General features: G+C 45.1%; 2 protein-coding genes across 2 annotated transcripts in view; one reads left to right on the top strand and one right to left on the bottom strand.

Moving 5' to 3' along the window:
* Positions 1-17,113, top strand: part of TMEM272 (transmembrane protein 272) — a 76,530-nt gene that overhangs the window by 28,819 nt on the left and 30,598 nt on the right. The window lies entirely within an intron of this gene.
* Positions 3,515-4,183, bottom strand: CCDC70 (coiled-coil domain containing 70). Its single transcript, XM_010951446.1, has one exon. It carries the CDS (start codon positions 4,181-4,183, stop codon positions 3,515-3,517), a length of 669 nt encoding a protein of 222 aa, XP_010949748.1.

Here is a 17,113-nt window from a genome sequence, read left to right on the forward strand (position 1 = left end):
GAGGTTGCAGAGAAATCCATCTCCATTTATGCTAAGGGTACAGAAGTAATAACAACTCAGAAGTTGGAAGATACTTTCATGGACAACTGTCTGCCTCTTTCCTTCAACTGAACCAATGTGAGGGCCCAGTTATTAGTTGTACACAGCTTACTTATCCTTAGGTTAATTTCCTTTTGCCTAAAATTTGGTTTTATTCCTTATCTCTACAGATTGTGCTCTGTGTTTAACGTAAGCGAGAGGAATGTGGGGCATGTTTGGACTGCACTCGGAGGGGAACCCTGTGTACCCTCCTCCTTCCCAGCATTTGTTGAATTTTACAAATAATGACATTATGATTATTTGATTATCTGTTTCCCCCACTAGACTCAGGCTTCATGTAGGTGGGAACCAACATGTTCCCAGACATAGCATCTTGCCAGCAAGGCACAGTGGTGGTTGAATGAGTAAAGGGAGGGTGAATTAACTGATGAGTAAAAGACTTATGTAACAAAGGGATGCTGGCTGCACAACTTCTTGTTGGATGGGTGAACAAGGGGAAAGCTGACCTTACCCAAGGCTTGGAGAGCTTGCCCTACACAGCAGGTGAAGGGAACCTGCCATCTTGCATGTCCCAGACTACACTCCTCATCTCCCCTCACCCAGAAAGCCCCCCTCCTCCTCTTCCTCCTGGGCCTCTTCTCAGTAATGGGCACAACCACCCCCCTCAGTGTCTCAGTCGGAACTTATGCATCATCCTTGACACCAGTCTTGCCTGCGCCACCCAAACCCAACCCATCCCTCAGCCAGTGGACTCTGCTTTGCCTCCCAGTAGTTCTGCAAGCTGCCTGCTCCTCCGCACCCCACTGCCGCCAGGGGCAGGGCACCAGCACCTCTTACCTTGGTTACTGACACCACCTGCCCAATGATCTCACATTCGTCTACTCCGGCCTCCTCCACTCACTCCTCCGTGGAAGTGTCTCGCCAACTTTAAAGTGCATACAAGTCACCCAAGGACCTTGTTAAAAGGCAGAGCCTGATTCAGTAGGTCAGGATCTGAGCTTCTGCATTTCCAACAAGCTCCCAGGTGAGGCCAACGCTGCTGGTCCATGGACTACACTTTGAGTAGTCAGATGTCATTACTAAAATGTAAATCTTAATACGTCATTCCTTCCTTAAAAGTCTTCAGTAGCTCCCTATTGCCCCTGAGACTTTATGCCATCAGTTTCCTGCCTTCTTGTCCAGTTCATTGGTCTGCATTCCCCATTGTGCTCACTGAAGTTTTCTCAGTTCCTCAGATTGCTCTGCTCTTCTGTGCGCCTACTCTGTTCCCTCTGTCTGAATGCCTTCCTACCTCTCAGCCCCCATCTCTTAGATAATTCCCACTGAACTGTTGGGCTTCACTTAACATCACCACCTCCAGACAAACTTCCCAGATCCCAGCCACTCACCCTGCACTGCCAGAGTTGGTTAAAAGACACCAAAGGAGCTTTCCCTGGAGCTGTCTCCTGCAGCCCTCACCACCTTGGGATGCACTGGTCTGTTTACCACCGAGACCTAGGAGGACAGCTTGGGGGCAGTGGAAGTCTACAGCTGCTTGCTGGATGAAGGGTGGATCACAGACGGCCCCACCTGTCCTCTTCCAGTCCTTCAAATGACAGCTGTCTCTCCCAGTGGTTTCTAGGAGACACTGTTGTTGGGGGAGCTGCCCACTCCCAGCCTCCCTCTGGTTTATATTTCTTTGGGCTTAAGATCAACAATTGATTTGCTTTTTGTTTGTGGTAGAATCACTGGAATCGTGGAATTTGCAGCTCTTGCTGCCTACCATCCTCCATACCATCCATGGGACAGGTCTTCTCGAGTGAGGGCCCCCACTGTCTCCCCCTGAATTCTGATTTTCCACACTAGTATGGTGTTAATCGGCTGGCTGAAGTTGTTGCCCAGGGGCCTGTTGGGAGCGGAGGATACCAGGCTGGGTGAGTGAGAGGAGAAAGTGCTCCCACGGCCCCAGCCCTGACCCCTGAGGATCAGAGGCCGTGCAAGGAACCCCAACTTTCCCAGAGTGATACGGAGCCATAGGGGCTGCTCCTGAAGTCGGTACCCAGACACCTGCTCGGCACACCTAGGGGGACCCTGTCGTCTCCTCTCCCCGTCTCTCCACCGCCAACCCAAACCACGGTGAAATCCCGAGGGGCTTTCAGGCTCTTCCAGCCCTGACATCATTATTGGCTGAGCTGCTGGAAAACCAAATCCTGTGACCAGAGGCTGCACTAGAAAAGGAACAGGACCAACAGGCAGATGATATGGACTCTAGTCCTAGATCTTCCATTTGCTTCTTGCCTGGCCAGGGGCAGTCCTTCCACTTCTCCAGGTCTCTGTTTCTTCACAATGGGTTTGTGTCCCTTCCCTGTCAACCCACAGAGTTGTGGTGAAGGGTCCATGAATTGGCAGAGGTGAGCGTGCTGTGATGCAGTGAGGGGAGCACAAAGGCGGGGTAAATGGCTCCGTTAATGACAGTGTGGGCCAGGCTCTAGAGAAGGGAAAGCAGGAGATGCTGGCTTGACATCTCTTACTTCCCACCTTGTGGTTCCTTCCATAGCAATGCCCCTATAGATGGTCTAATCACAGAAGAGAAGGTGGGCGCTAGATTGCTGACCACACACCTATACGTTCATTTAATGCATTACCTCCCTGGGGCACTTTAATTTTTAATGGATGGAAGGAGGGAAACACAGAGAAAGGAACTGATAATGCAGAGGAGTAGGTGTGTGAGACCCATGTTAATGGGAGTGTTCGGGGCAGGGAAGATTCCCTCACACCTCCCAGATGGCCCTACCCAGTCCTCAGGACCCCATCACCAGGGAAGGGAAGTGCTTCTGTGGGTGGAGCTCTAATGCCACGCCCCTTTCTCACGCTACACAGAATGGGCAGTTGAGAAGTTTGTGGAAACCTAGAACTGTGAGCTTGTGGACCATTAGGGGATTATGCCATGTGTTCTAAATGGCCTGCCATGTGAGGACAAGCCACAAATGCCCTGTTAACCACACTGTGGCCTTTTCTGGAATGCTGTCAGCCTCCTGCAGTCCTCCAGGACTGCCCAGAGTGGAGGAGAATGGTTGCCCCACAGCAGGACAGTGGCAGAGATGTCTCCTCCCCTCTCCAGCCCTAGCTGTCTCTCGCTGGCACTGTCTGAGCGCCCCCCCCACCTCCCATTCTGAGTCTTTTCAGGAGCCACAGGGTCTCCACTCACACCCACCCACACTTGCCAGGCTCGCGATGACCTGCCCCATCCCAAGCTCCATGGACAGCAATACAGACTGGAGGATGGGACCATGACCTCAGAGAGTCACCAAACCTGGAGAAACTACAGCTGGCCTTCCTTAAAGAAGCTGATTTTCCAAACCTCTCCTCAGGACTTTATTAGATCTTTTGAAGCCAGGAGACAAATAAGAGCATATTTCCTTCAGCACCTGGGGTCACCCTGGACTTGCGTCCCAATCCTGCAGAGCCTGGACCCCGTGGCCCGCACCTCCTGCGCTCAGGCCCTGCCTCGGGAGGCGGCCGGCGACTGTGGCCCCCCATTGACGTTGTGGTGCCCGCCTTCCACCATCTGCTCCTCAGCAACGTGGCCGCCATCTTCCACCCAGAAGGCCTTCTCCTCCTCCCAGAGGGCATTCTCTTCCTCCCAGAGGGACTTTTTATCCTCCCACAGGGCCTTCTCCTCCTCCAGAAGAGCTCTTTCCTCTACCCACAGGGCCTTTTCTTCATCCCACAGGGCCTTGTCCTCCTGAAGAAGGTTCCGGTCTCTTTCCCATAAGGCATTGTCCTCTTTCCAGAAGACCTTATCTTCCTTCCAGAAGATTCGGTACTTATTCCAAAAGGCTTTCTCTTCTTTGCGGAAAGATTTTTCCGTCTCCCAGAAGGCTTTTTCCTCTTCCCAGAAGGTTTTCTCCTCTTCCCAGAAAGGTCTCTCTTCTTCCCAAAAGCCCAAGATCTGGCACCTGAAGGCATGGATCTTGCCTCGGAAATTCCACATCTCTTCCCTGAAGTCTTCTATTTTCTCACGAAAATGTTTCATCTCTTCCCGGAACGCCTTTTCTTCCTGCAGCTTGTGGATTAGTTTCTTCTGGCGAATGTTGGATGAGGAGACCACCAGAGACTGGAAGCAAGCCAGCCCCATCCATTTGCTCACCTTGAAGGGAAACATCATCCTAGTCAGCCAGGATGGCGGAGGGGCTGCGATGGAAGACAGGGCGCTGGCCAAGTGCAGGTCAGCTGGTCCAACCCTGTGGGGGCACCAGAGAGAACACGTCCGTGAACAGCATGTCCCAGAGGGCAAGCCCTGGAGTTGGCACCATTTAACTTGGGAAATTGTAACCATTGTTCTCTTTGTCCCCTTGGTGGTATTTGTGAGGGACGAGCTTTGGTAGAGAAAGGCACTGGGTGGTCATCACTTTGGGCTGAAGAGGTGGTCAATACATTCATGCTCAAGGCTGCCAAAATAACAGACTATCAGCCAACAAGGGTAGTGGCTCTCAACGAGGGTGTCTGAACAGACGAGTGTGACGTGACCACTTGAGATGTGTCACAGTTATGTTTTGCTTTGAAATAATCAAGTACACAGCCCCAAAGTGATGTGTGTTAAATCCACCAAAATACATTGAAAGTGTTGGCTCTCTCACTTGGGAATTGCTTATAACCTTCTGATGGGCATGCTCCCAGCAGGGAATGTGTGCGTGTCCTCTGTTAACAAGCCACATGGGAAACAGAAGATGAGACCCACTGAGTTCTTACGAACAGAGCGGCCTGAACATTCCTGTGCCTGTAACTTGGTCACAGTTCAAAAGTTTCCACCGGGTATGTATCTGGGAGTGTAAGCAATCCAATGACCATGACAATAGAACGGAATTAAAATGTGGGGGTGTATTCGTGCAAGGACAGCATAGCCACGTGGAAGAATGTGGGTGAATCTTGTAAACATAATGATGAAAGAAAGAAGCAGGATCAATGACTTCGAAAGAAAGAGTTCCAAAATAGGCAAAATGAAACTCTCTTGTTCAAGGAAATATACTTGGGTGAGAACACAAAAAAGACAAGCAAGTAAGTGAGTCCCATTAGGTCAAGAGAGTAATTACTTGTGTGTGAGGGATGGGGTGGGGAGGTAGGAGACTAAGGGCTGTGATTCAGTGAGGACACAAGAGGGGCTTCTGAGGGGCGAGTAGGACTGTGTTGCCTTACTTGGTGGCAGTTGCATGTGTGTTCATTATAAAAATGTGCTAAGTTGGAAATGGATGTTTTATGTGCTCCAGTAAATGCATTGTGTTTCACAGTAAAATAAAAGCTAGGGAGAAAGAAAGAAAGAAAGGAGAGAAGAAAGGGAGGAAGGAGGGAAGGAATGAAGGAGAGAAGGAAGGAGGGAAGGAGGGAGGGAGATTTCCAACCATTGCCATTATCTGAGGTATCAGATATCAGAACCATCCACAAAAATTCCAGGAACAACAAAAGGTGGGTTAAGAGATGAGGAAGAATTCTGGAGGTGGGGCAGTGGTTAGAGTGCGGGGAGGACAAGGGGTACATACACATGGCAAGGGCATCAATTTGCATGTTGAGCTTTCTGGAAGCAGCTGCCAGGGTGTGGCCTCTCTCAGTGGGTCCCACCAAGTACCATGCTGTGGAGCACCTTCAGACTTCCTGGCTTTCTCCTTTTTCTACTTTCTGACTTGGGAGCAGGGAGTCGGGGAGAAGGAAGGACGCACAGCTGGGGTGTGTGTGTGTGTGTGTGCGCACAGTGAAGACATGGGAGCTACGCTGTGGACAGCTGGTGGCATCACCATCCACCCAGTCATACAAGCCAGTCACACAAGCCAGAAGCCTGGAGCTCAACCTTGACTCCTTCCTCAAAGACTTCCAATTAATGATCAAGTCCTCCCCCTTAGGATCTGTAACATTTCTTGAACCCACACCCTCTGCTCCATCTCCTTGACCACAGCCAGCTCAGGCCAGAATGACTGTAACAGCCTAACTGGTGGATGGTATTGATTTTATCCATCCCTACACTGTAGCCCCAGGGGTGGTTCTAAAACACTGCCTGTCACATCCCACCTGCTCACAAACCTTCGAAGACCCCCTGGCCCAAAGGCCAAATCCAAACGTCTGACTGAGGCCCTCTGCAGCCTGACCCCTGCTTTCTCCCCCTTCACTTTCTACCCAGTGTCCATTCAGCTCTGCAGCTAAGCCTCAGTAGCTTCATTCTCTGGACACGACCTGCAGTTTGCAGCGTCTACACCAGGGGACATGCTGAGTCCTCTGCTGAGATGACCCCCTCCTGTTGTGGGCTTGAACTCCTGCTCATCCCTTCCCCTCTGAAAGCTCCTGAGACCCTCCAGTCAAAGTTTATCACCACCTCCTTGATGCTACCTGTCCCTGCACACTCTGACGTTTACGTGTCACACTTCATTGAAATCAGATGTGGACCCGCCTTGCTGCTGTTAGACGCCCAGTAACCCAGCATCTAATATAAAGCTGTGCATATCTGGGGTCATTGACAAAAATGTTGGTTGACGTGAACTGAGTTTTGTTGAGTTTTGGAACTTTGACTACTCACAGTGTAGTGTGGTTGTCTTATTCCTGCTATTTATGTGACTGTTAGTATCTTGAGGTGGGGGAAAGCACCTCCTTCATGTCCTCACATTTCTTTCTTTCTGCTGTGAGAACACAAGTGTTTGCTGAAGTGGGTTAGGTAGCTGTGAACAAAGCCTCAGGGTCAACTAGAGTTGTCAGATAGCCGTCAGCAACAGCCAGCCCTCTAACTATAATTCGTAATAGCAATTCCTACCTGCACATTTATTCAGCCCTTTAATGTAGGGCACTTTACCTGTGTGACCTGTTTAATCCCTTCACACTGTAAGATAGGTACCTTGCGGGGTAGGGACCCTGATCAACCCCATTTTATTACATAAGTAAGTTAAAGACCTATTTTTTAAAAAGACACAAATGAACTTATTTACAAAATTAGAATCATAGACATAGAAAACAAACTTATGGTTACCAGAGGGGAAGGACGTGGGGAGGGATAAATTGGGAGTTTGGGATTTGTAGATACTAATGACTATATATAAAATAGATAAACAGCAAGGTCCTACGGTATAGCATAGGGAACTATGTTCAATATCTTGTAATGGCCTATAATTGAAAAGAATATGAAAAGGAATATTTATATATATATATATATATATGGATAACTGAATCACTATGCTGTACACTAGAAATTAATACAACGTTGTGTTAATTTCTACTGCAATTAAAAAAAACCTATAAAAATATCTAAGTAGATTAAGTCAAGACTTGGAAAGGCAAAGGTCATGTTTAGAAGTATGTTGTGCAGTCAAGCAGTGCTACTTGTGAACACCGTCGGGCTGATGTTTTCACTGTGAGTGTGTGTGTGTGTGTGTGTGTGTGTGTGTGTGTGTGTGTCTAAGAGGGAGAATCTGTATCAAGCACTGGACTGGTTGAGAATGTTAGCAACTTGGTCACTCATTTGAAATGAAAACTCTCCTCTCCTCATACACCCCTCCTGCTGGAGGAAACTATACAGACACCCACACTAAAAAGCAATTTAAAAACACTGAATGTTATCACTAAAGGTAATAACTATATATTTTCAACAAACAACAAAATAAGGTTCATGAAAGTCCCCTTTCATGTGTGAGACCTGTCTGTCCCCAGCGTGTCCCCTGCACAATAAGGAAACGTTTGTGCAGGCTTCTGACTTTCTCCTGCAGTGGTTCCTGGACATACCCCAACGCCCAAAGTGACCACCTTCCAAATTACGCTGAAGCTTTATTTCTTACGCCGTTAGCATGCTTGCTCTAACCAGGGAACTCAGTGAGTTCCCTTTTCCTTTTGTCACAGATACCAACTATTGCCCAGTTCTACATTTCACCCTGTCCAGGTTTTTCTGGCCTTTTGTGGCCTCACATATTCCGCAGGTATAACACCGATTGTTGCCTTGGGCGGGCTTTCTTTTTAGGGCTGCTCCCCACAAAGGAACAGCGCGTGTCTGCATTTATCAAGAGGAGAGCTGAGTGGAGAAGTCAATTCAGGGCCACTGGCTCAGGCCATGGAGCCCCTTGAGAACAGGACAAACTACAAGCTGTGGGTCAGTTAGCACTCAGATCTCACCGTATACAATTTCTCCCCTGGATCTAACTCCCCGCTTAGGCAGCAGTAGGAGAAATCTGCTTATGACACCTGCTGAATAAATATATCATAGAAATACACAAATTATGAGTCAAGTATTGAGGGACAGCCCTTTCCTCAGAGAATCTTCGTTCCTACTTGGGGAGAAAACAGAACAAGCAGGAACATCCTCAGCTTCCAGCTCACCTTCCTGACACCCACATCCATCTTTAGTGCCCTCCTCTGGGCTCCTGGCCAAGGCCCTCTGTCTCCTCCCCGCTTCAGGGTGACCTTGTTTCCTCCGTGGTCCCTCACTCACGGGTCTTCCCCCTCCTCCCTCTGCTCATTCTCAGCTCTCAGCACTCAAGCATGCCCAGGTCTCTCTCATCCTCTCAACCCAAAACAGAATCCTTTAACTCCCTCTACTAGCTGCTTGCTAGCCCTCTTCTCCTTAAACAGACTTCTTAGAAGAGCAGCCTACAATCTGACCACGATTCCTGGGTTGCATATGCACCCTCATCCTACAGCAACCCCCCAACTCCCCTGAAACCTGCTGAGATCACCAGTGACCTGCTAGCTGTTTAGTCCTTATCCTACTGACCTCTCGGCAGCATCTGGCATGAATCCCTCTTGATGCCTATAACACCAGGCCATTCTGTTCTCCTCCTGCCTCCCCAATGGTTCTTTCTGAGTCTCTTTGTGGACTCTTTTCCCCAACAGAGTATACTTTATCATCTAATGCAGTACCTACCTCCCAGAGCTCCTATGAGGAATAAATTGGGTATGTTGAGTGCCTAGCACAGTGCCTGGCACACAGCAAGTGCTCAATAAATAGGAATAATTCCATTTTGTGTCATTTTCAGTCTCCTGTATGTGCATGCCAGGACAATCACAACCTGCCCCTACAAACCATTTTAGCCGTCTCCCCTGATGCCTTAAACTCTGGCCACCTGGAATTCCTCAAACGTGCCGAGTTTTCCTCAATTCCATGCCATGCTGTTCTCTCTCTCCGGCTAGTCTTGCTTAAATCCACTTCCTCCAGTTAATGCGTCAAGACTCAGATAAGGAGTCTCCTCTCCCAAGGCAGCTTCTCCTGAAACTCCCCCACCAAGTTCAGACTGGGCTTATGCCCCTCCTGTCCGGCTAAAATCACTTCATCTCCCATCTCTGTATCCAGCATCCCGCACAATGTCTGGTACATAATAGATGTTCAGTAAACGTCAGCTGAATGAATGGCAAGCATTCTGGGTTAGAATTTTGGAAAAAATTTATCTCCAAAGTTTTTCTCGTGACCACTTAAATTATCTTTGAGAAAGAGGTAAAATAAGTACAATATCAAATATGTAGGTAAGTATTTAGATATAAAGTAAACATTAAACAGTTTTTACTGTTTAATGTACCTCTATAAATATAAAAGCATGAATCAAAGAAACACGCTTAATCCTCAATCTTATATTCCAAAGCTAGGAACTAATTTTTAAAGGAAATGTTATGTATCACGCTATGCTTAGAACCAGTACTATCCAGTCTAAAGCCAACAGTTACTTACGGCTTAGCTGTTTCCCAACTGGGCAAGTCCTGCAGCCTGCAGAGGGCAGGCAGTCATTGTCACATCAGATCCCTAGTGATGTCGTTTTCACAGGCTCCCCTAACACTGTCTGCAATGACCACCCCACCCCACCCCCGTCCCCTCTCAGTCCTGACTCACAGGGTGGAGAGGGCCAAGGTGGGGCCCCAAATGAAACAGAACTTGAAGGGTTTGAAAGACCTCGTCTTCCATCTTTGACTTCACCAATAGGCTGGCCCTGTTGATGACTCACAAATGATTGTCACCTCACATTCTACCTGGATTGTGTCCAGGAGCAGGCTTCTGGGAAATCACCTTCCAGTGGGGGCTCCTATGTGAGGAATCATGTCTCTTGCTGCTTTAAGGTTCTCTCTCGTCTCTTGTCTTTTGACAGTTTAACTATGATGTATCTAAATGTGGGCTTCTTCGAGTTTATACTACTTAGAGTTTGTTGAGCTTCTTAGATGTACAGATTTGATACAAATTTCCCTCTAATTTAAGATGTTTTTGGTTATTTCTTCAAATATTGCTTCTTCCTCTTTGTTTCCCTCCTCTCCTTCTAGGATTCCTAGTACACGTATGCTAGCAGCTTGCTGGTGCCCCACAGGTCTCCGAGGCTCTGCTCATCTCTCTTCATTCTGTTTCCTCCCTATTGCCTAGACTGGATAGTCTTTGTTGACCTCCCTTCAAGTTCACTGATTCTTTATTTTACCACTTCAAAGCTGCTGTGAGCCCCTCTCTTTTTTATTTTTAACACCAGAATTTCTATATGGTTCTTTTTAAAACATAATTTCTGTCTGTTGATACTCTCTGTTTGGTGATACAGCATTCTCATGCTTGCCTTTAACTCTTTAGGCATGCTTTCTTCCAGTCCTTTGATCATATTTATAACTGATGCAATATCTTGGTTTAGTACAACATCTGTACTTCCTCACAGAGTCTTTAACCAAAAAGAAGATAACTCAGAAAATAGTTATTGGCTGTTGTCCCCCCTGTGTACGAGCCATTCTTTCTTGTTTCTTTGCACGTCTCATACATTTTTGTTAAAAGTAGATGTTTAAAATAATATAGTTATATTACAAATGATACAGTGTGGCAACTCTGGGAATGAGACTCCCCCTCCTCAGGTTTGTTGTTGTTTTAGTTATTGCCGTTTGTTTAGTGACTTGCCTGGATTAATTCTGCAACGTCTGTATTTTTTGTTGTGAGCGGCCACTGAAGTCTGCTGCGTTAGCTTGGTGGTCAGCTAATGATGAATTAAGAGTGCTCCTTGAACTAGTAGGTCTCCCCCTTTGCTGAAGGGCCTTGTGTGTCTGTGTGTGTGTCTGTGTGTGTCGGGACATGCCTTCAGTGCTCATGCAGGTAGTTTACAATTCTGCCTTGTGCAGGGCCTCCAGGTCAGCGGGAGGTGAGAAATCATGGCCTCCTCTGGCCTTTCTGGGCATGTGGACACTCACATGCATGTGACCTTCCAGATTCCCAGAAATATGTCAGAACTCTTCAAAGCCTCCATCTTACTCTCCAGTTTTTAAGTTATTGGTCAGCCTCTTATTAGCCCCAGCTGGTAACACGGCCCCAGGCAGCTGTGATAAACAATTACCACTAATTTTTTTTTTTTTTTGACAAATGCCCTGAGGCTTAGCCCTGTTTGCACAAACTCAGCATTAAGTCAGGTCAAATAAAGACAAGTCCCGGGGGTGGAGCGTTTCAGTGAACTGCCAGACAAGTCAACTCTTGACGATTGTTTGGAGATGAGGAGTTGGGGGGCTCTAAATCCATCTGTCCCCTTACTTAGTCATTCTAAGTGTCCTAATTCCTTGTTTTTTAGCCATTCTTTTCTGACACAGAAGGTTGCTGTAATAATGGAAGCAGCAGATAGTCCAAGTCGTGACTGGTATTGTCGCGGGGAAGTCAGGGAGGAATAGAAAGCCACAAGGAGTATTTCCAAGAGAGATTCAGCAGGTGGTCAAGTGGTGGCAAGGGATGAAGATGGGGGAAGTAAGGACAGGTCTTAAGTGCCTAGAAAGTGATTGTGCCCTGATTAGAAATTTGAAGTTCAAATGGAGTTGGTTTAGATGAGTTGGTGGAATATTTTCACCTCAAATCTTGGGATCCTCAGTGATTCACAATTCATAAAATGTCTGCTACTCCAAGGAAACCTTACAGTCTCTGGAGGAAATAATAAACGAGATTATTGTTGCTAAATGTGATCGGGCACTGAAAATAAATTGGTCCTCAGCATTAATGAGCTCACAGAGTTGGAAAGGATAAGCTTCCCGCTCCATACTTTGCACCAAATCAACAGCTTCTGTTCACTCAAGATATGGGGTTTAACTTAAATTTTGTTCAATACTTATTATTTTTAAAAATAGTGTTATCATTCTTGTTACTTTTCAAAGCAATACATGTTCATTGTTTAAAAATATTGGAAAATAGAAGAAGAAGAAAATTAAAATCGTTCGTAATCCCAACACTCAGAGGTAACCACAGTGCACATTTTGGGGTACAGTTTTCCAATCTTTTTCCTTCCCTTACAGGTAGATATATTCTAAACAATTGGTTTTATGTTGTGCATAATCTTTGTGGCTTGCCTTTCCATGTAATAATGTATCACAAAAATTTCCCCATTTCTCTAAATATTTCTGAGAGCAGGATTTTTTTTTTTTATAACTGCAAGAGTACACATCCCTCTACTTTTGGAAATTGATTTCTTCCATTAGGAAGATAGATTATTTCCCTGGAAGAGTAGGTCAAATTGGAAAACTGCTCACAAATGAAGACAGTGGCAACATAATTAATCATCACGGCCCGTGGCCTCAGTCTCTGTATTGAGAGAAGAGAATTCTTTCTAGAAGCACTAGTCATAGAAAGGGATCATTCATGGGAAGTCGGCCTTGGAAGGCAGACTCTGTTTTGTTCCTGCTAAACCCACTGTGCTCATTTTACAAAGTGCTTCTCAAATCAAGCAGAAAAAGATCAACAGCCTAACAAATGGCCAAAGAATGTGAATAAATTAATTGCAGACAAGTGCAAATGGCCCTTTAACATATGAAAAAAATTCCAACCTCAATGATAGGGAAATGCAAATGAAAATAAATATTGTGTTTCTCTCCTATCAGCTTGGCAAAAACACAAATTTTAACAGTACATTCTGTTAGCAAAACTCTAAGAAATTAAGCCCTCTTATACAGTGCTGGTAGGAGCACAAAATGTCATAGCCCCTAGAGAGGTGAATTGGTTAGTGTCTAACGAAATTATAGATGCATTTACCTATACACTCAGCAATTCCCTTTCTAGAAGTCTGCCCCACAGGTGTACTTCTACAGGTAAACAGTGGTGCTCGCAAAGGTTATTCAGTTCATTAGGGTGCCCTTTGTAACTACAAATGATTGGAAATAATCCAATTTTCCAGCAATAGGGAACAACTTGAATAAACTACAGCATATCCACACAGCAGAGTACTACACAGCTATAAAAACTGAGCAAAGGTTTCCACGTGCTGATATGAAGAGAGCTCCAAGATATATGAAGTGAAATACAACAAGGTACAGAGTATTGCTACATATTGTATAAGAAGGAAGAATATATACCTATGTACTTGTTTATGTTTGCACAAATACTTGATGAAAAACATCAAGTTAATAAAATGGTTATTTAGGATGGGAACAATGGAGGAGGCAGGGGTAGAAGCAAGGCCCCTTTGTGAATACCTTTCTAGGAGGTTTTGGTCTTTGAGTGATGTAAATACATTACTTATTCTGAAAAAATATTCTTAAAATTGGGAACAAACACATGAGCATAACCATATATCAAATAGTACTATATCAGTACAGAGGAGGAAGGGTTTATTTCAACTAACTTTATAGTAATATGTTTTGACTCTGTCTCCTTAGGAGGATTTAATCTAAGGACAAAAAGGACTACAGAGAAATTTTGAATTTCAACTTGGTAGTTTTATTTTTACAGTAGTGCTGGTATTGTTGTTTTGAAACTTTATTATATGACAAAGCATGTAAGTAATTGTGGTAATAACATTCAGAATCAAGATTTTCAGTGTAAAAGAAAAGGAATTACAATTATAAAATCAAGCAAGACACATAAAATGCTATATAATATTACATTTAAATTTAAAAAATGTTCATGAACTCATGACTTTAAAAGGTATGCATCGCATACCTCTGCTTATTGTAATGGACTGAGAGCAACAATATCCCAGAAGCCACGAATATCCCTGTGCACAGGTCTTAGTCCCTTATCCTCTACTGAAATGAACCAGGGGTCCACTGATAAATGACTGCTTCTAGGTCTAGGAAAAGGAAGGTACAAACTGAACCTGGGACATGGTTTTCCAGAAATCAAGGACACTGTCTTGTCATGTCAAAAGGAGCCAATCTGAGTAGGTTCCCGCTGACCAAAACTGTGAGAACTTGACCATCAAAAAGAATAACATTTGTGGTTAATTGAAATCTATTCAATCTCTAAAATCCATGACTCCATAATGATACTAACAATTTTAAAAGACAGAAAAACTCATTGATCACCATTGAAAGTACAATTAAGGCTATTAACATCTCTGAAAATTTGAAAATTAAAGAAATATTTGAAAATTAAAGGGCAATTTAAAGAATGAACAATGTATACTGGCTTTCATTTAGAAACTGTAGACCAAATTACCAAACAGCCCCAGCTGATGTGGAAAAGCTTTGCCGAACTTTGGCTAATATATGCACAAGGAGAGATGAAATCAGAGAGAAGCCACTATTTCACATTCCTAAGGATATTTTTCGCATTTTTCGTATGTATTTTTCAAAACCAATAGATGAATGATTGATGGGGAACTAGACATTTGTATTGCTCCAAATAACGCCACAGATTCTATGTCTAAATGAAATGTACCAATACATGATGGAGAGGACAGGCTTTCTTCTTTAGCGGTCAGTTTAGCACCATAAAGTGTGGGTCAACCATATGTCACATGCCTCTAGATGTAATACAGTGTGACTGTCTTACATATGTAAGCGTCTAGAAGCAGAGCCTGAGGTCCATCGGGGATGAGTTCTGGAGAAAAGGAGAATGAGGGAAGGAGGAAAGGAGAGTAGCAACAGCCTGATCCAGTGGGAGCTGGGGAGCATGAACTGTCCCACAGGGGTCGCCTGCCCCGAAGTCCAGGTCAAGGCCTGCAGGCTTCCCCTGGGCATTGCATGCCACCATTTCCATGGCCACAGCCACGCCGTGTTGGTAAGAGGGCACCATGTGAGGTCCCAGAATGTAACCTCCATGAAGGTGGGTATTATGAGATGAGTTGTGCACCTCCTCAAATTTCATACGTTGAAATCCTAACCCCTCAGAAAAGAACTGTATTTGGAGATTGTGTCTTTAAAGAGGAAATGAAGTTAAAATGAGGTCATTAGGGTGAGCCCTAATCCAGTACAACTGACTGGGGTCCTTATAAGAAGAGTAAATTAGGACACAAATACGTACAGAGCAGAGACCATGTGAAGACACAAGGACAAGTGTCATGTGAAAGGCACTGCATCAGAAGTGTGTTCAGGGTCCACTGGGGGTGCACAGAGGAGAAAGGGGCCAGCTTTTCCTTGATTGTTGATTGGAGGTGCGGAGTAAGCAGGAGACAGCCGAGGGAGACTTCAGAGAGGAGGTCTGGGCTGAAAGTGGGGTGGTTTTCCAGGTTGTTAGTGGGGAGTGTCGCCCAGACGGAGAGCAGCCCACGAGAAGGAAGGAAATGCTGGGATCCTGAAGCTCTTGTTCTGTGTGACTTCACAGCACCCTATGGATGCTAGACAGTTGCTGAAGGATTCTGAGTAGGCGGGTGCATGTGGAGGCATGTTGAAAAATAAAGGGCTGGAAAGATAGGTTGAGACCAAGTTATGAACATCCTTGACTCTATTCCTGAAAAATCCTCTTGGTAAAATAAAATTAAAATATTATTTAAAATCTATTGCAAATCAACAAATGACATCGTGCTTGATGAGAAAACACTCAGGGCCTACCGTGTGCCTGTCATGTGTGTCACTGCACACTGATAGCTGTACCAACTGTTCACCACTGGCACCTGTTCTGGTTGGTTGGTTAATACATTCACATTGTTGGGCAACCATCACCACCATCCATCTCCAGAACTTCTTCATCTTGCAAAACTGAAATTGTACCCATTAAAAAAACCATCCCCTGCTCCCCCCAGCCACTGGCAACCACATTCTGCTTTCTGTCTCTGTGAATGTGACTATTCTAGGTGCTTCACATAAGTGGAATCATACAGAATTTGTCCTGTTGTGACTGGCTTATTTCACTTAGCACAATGTCTTCAAGGTTCATCCAGGCTGCAGCATGGGTCAGAGTTGACTATCTTTTCATTCTTCTTCTTCTTTGAACGAGTTCAGGAGACAGCCTGCTTCTCTTTTTCTTAAATTATCTTCAGGAAAATTGTAATGCTGAGGAAAGTCAAAAAGAAAATGAAAGTCTATTGAAAATGCTTTCTGATTCAGGTGGAACTTGAAGGGAGGGACCCTGATCATTTTCTCCCAAATTAGGAAGCCGGCAGGATTAGTAGATGGTAAATATAGAAAAAGTGACTCAAATAGAAGAGTGACATCAGGATGGAAAGTTCTCTAAGGAAAAGCACGACAAGAATGAGAATGGTTACACAGATCTAGTTTGTTTGAGAATAACACATGATAAAAGACAGTCTTCTGCACGGTCAGGGGAGGAGGGTAGGAACAAACACTCGGTAACAGGGGAGTCAGTATTAATTGGTTCCCTGATCGCTCTTTATGTGGTGCACAACTTGGTCTTCGGCCAATTTTAATACCTCCCTTCATTTCCGTGCCTTCTGTCAAGAAGTCAGGCATACCCTCATTAACTCACAGGCTCCTTTGTAATTAAACTCAGGCATATGCTCATTAACTCATTACTCTTTTGAATTAAAATTCCTTATGGGATACATTGGACTTTTTGAAATAATCCTTTTACTCCTGGTGTCTGGCTTGGAGTGAGCACTCCTTACTCAATGAATGATTGAGCTCACTTTTACCAGCAGGGACCGGTTATGTAGGTCACCTCAAGACTTTCACGGAACAACACGCATAATAAAATTTATGCTCTAAATTCAACTTTTGACTCAATTCTACTAACATGTGGCCTTCATTCATCTGGCAATGACTGGAGTGGTCAAGAGCGTGGCCTCTGGATCACATTGCCTAAGTTCAAATTCATTATACACTTAGTAGCTAGGTGACCTGGGGTAGTCACTTAATCCCTCCTTGCCTCACTCTACTCACCTGTGAAATGGGGACAATAATAGCACATACCTTGCTTTGGGCAGTATTTCCAAGAGTGATCGTCCACTCATTTCCAACAGTAGCTCCTTCCACTCTG

This window comes from Camelus bactrianus, chromosome 14 (assembly GCF_048773025.1).
Source record: "Camelus bactrianus isolate YW-2024 breed Bactrian camel chromosome 14, ASM4877302v1, whole genome shotgun sequence".
Taxonomy (NCBI): domain Eukaryota; kingdom Metazoa; phylum Chordata; class Mammalia; order Artiodactyla; family Camelidae; genus Camelus; species Camelus bactrianus.

Bases quoted from the DNA above. Each gene is read 5' to 3' on its own strand.
- CCDC70 (XM_010951446.1), bottom strand. From the start codon at position 4,183: ATGTTTCCCTTCAAGGTGAGCAAATGGATGGGGCTGGCTTGCTTCCAG.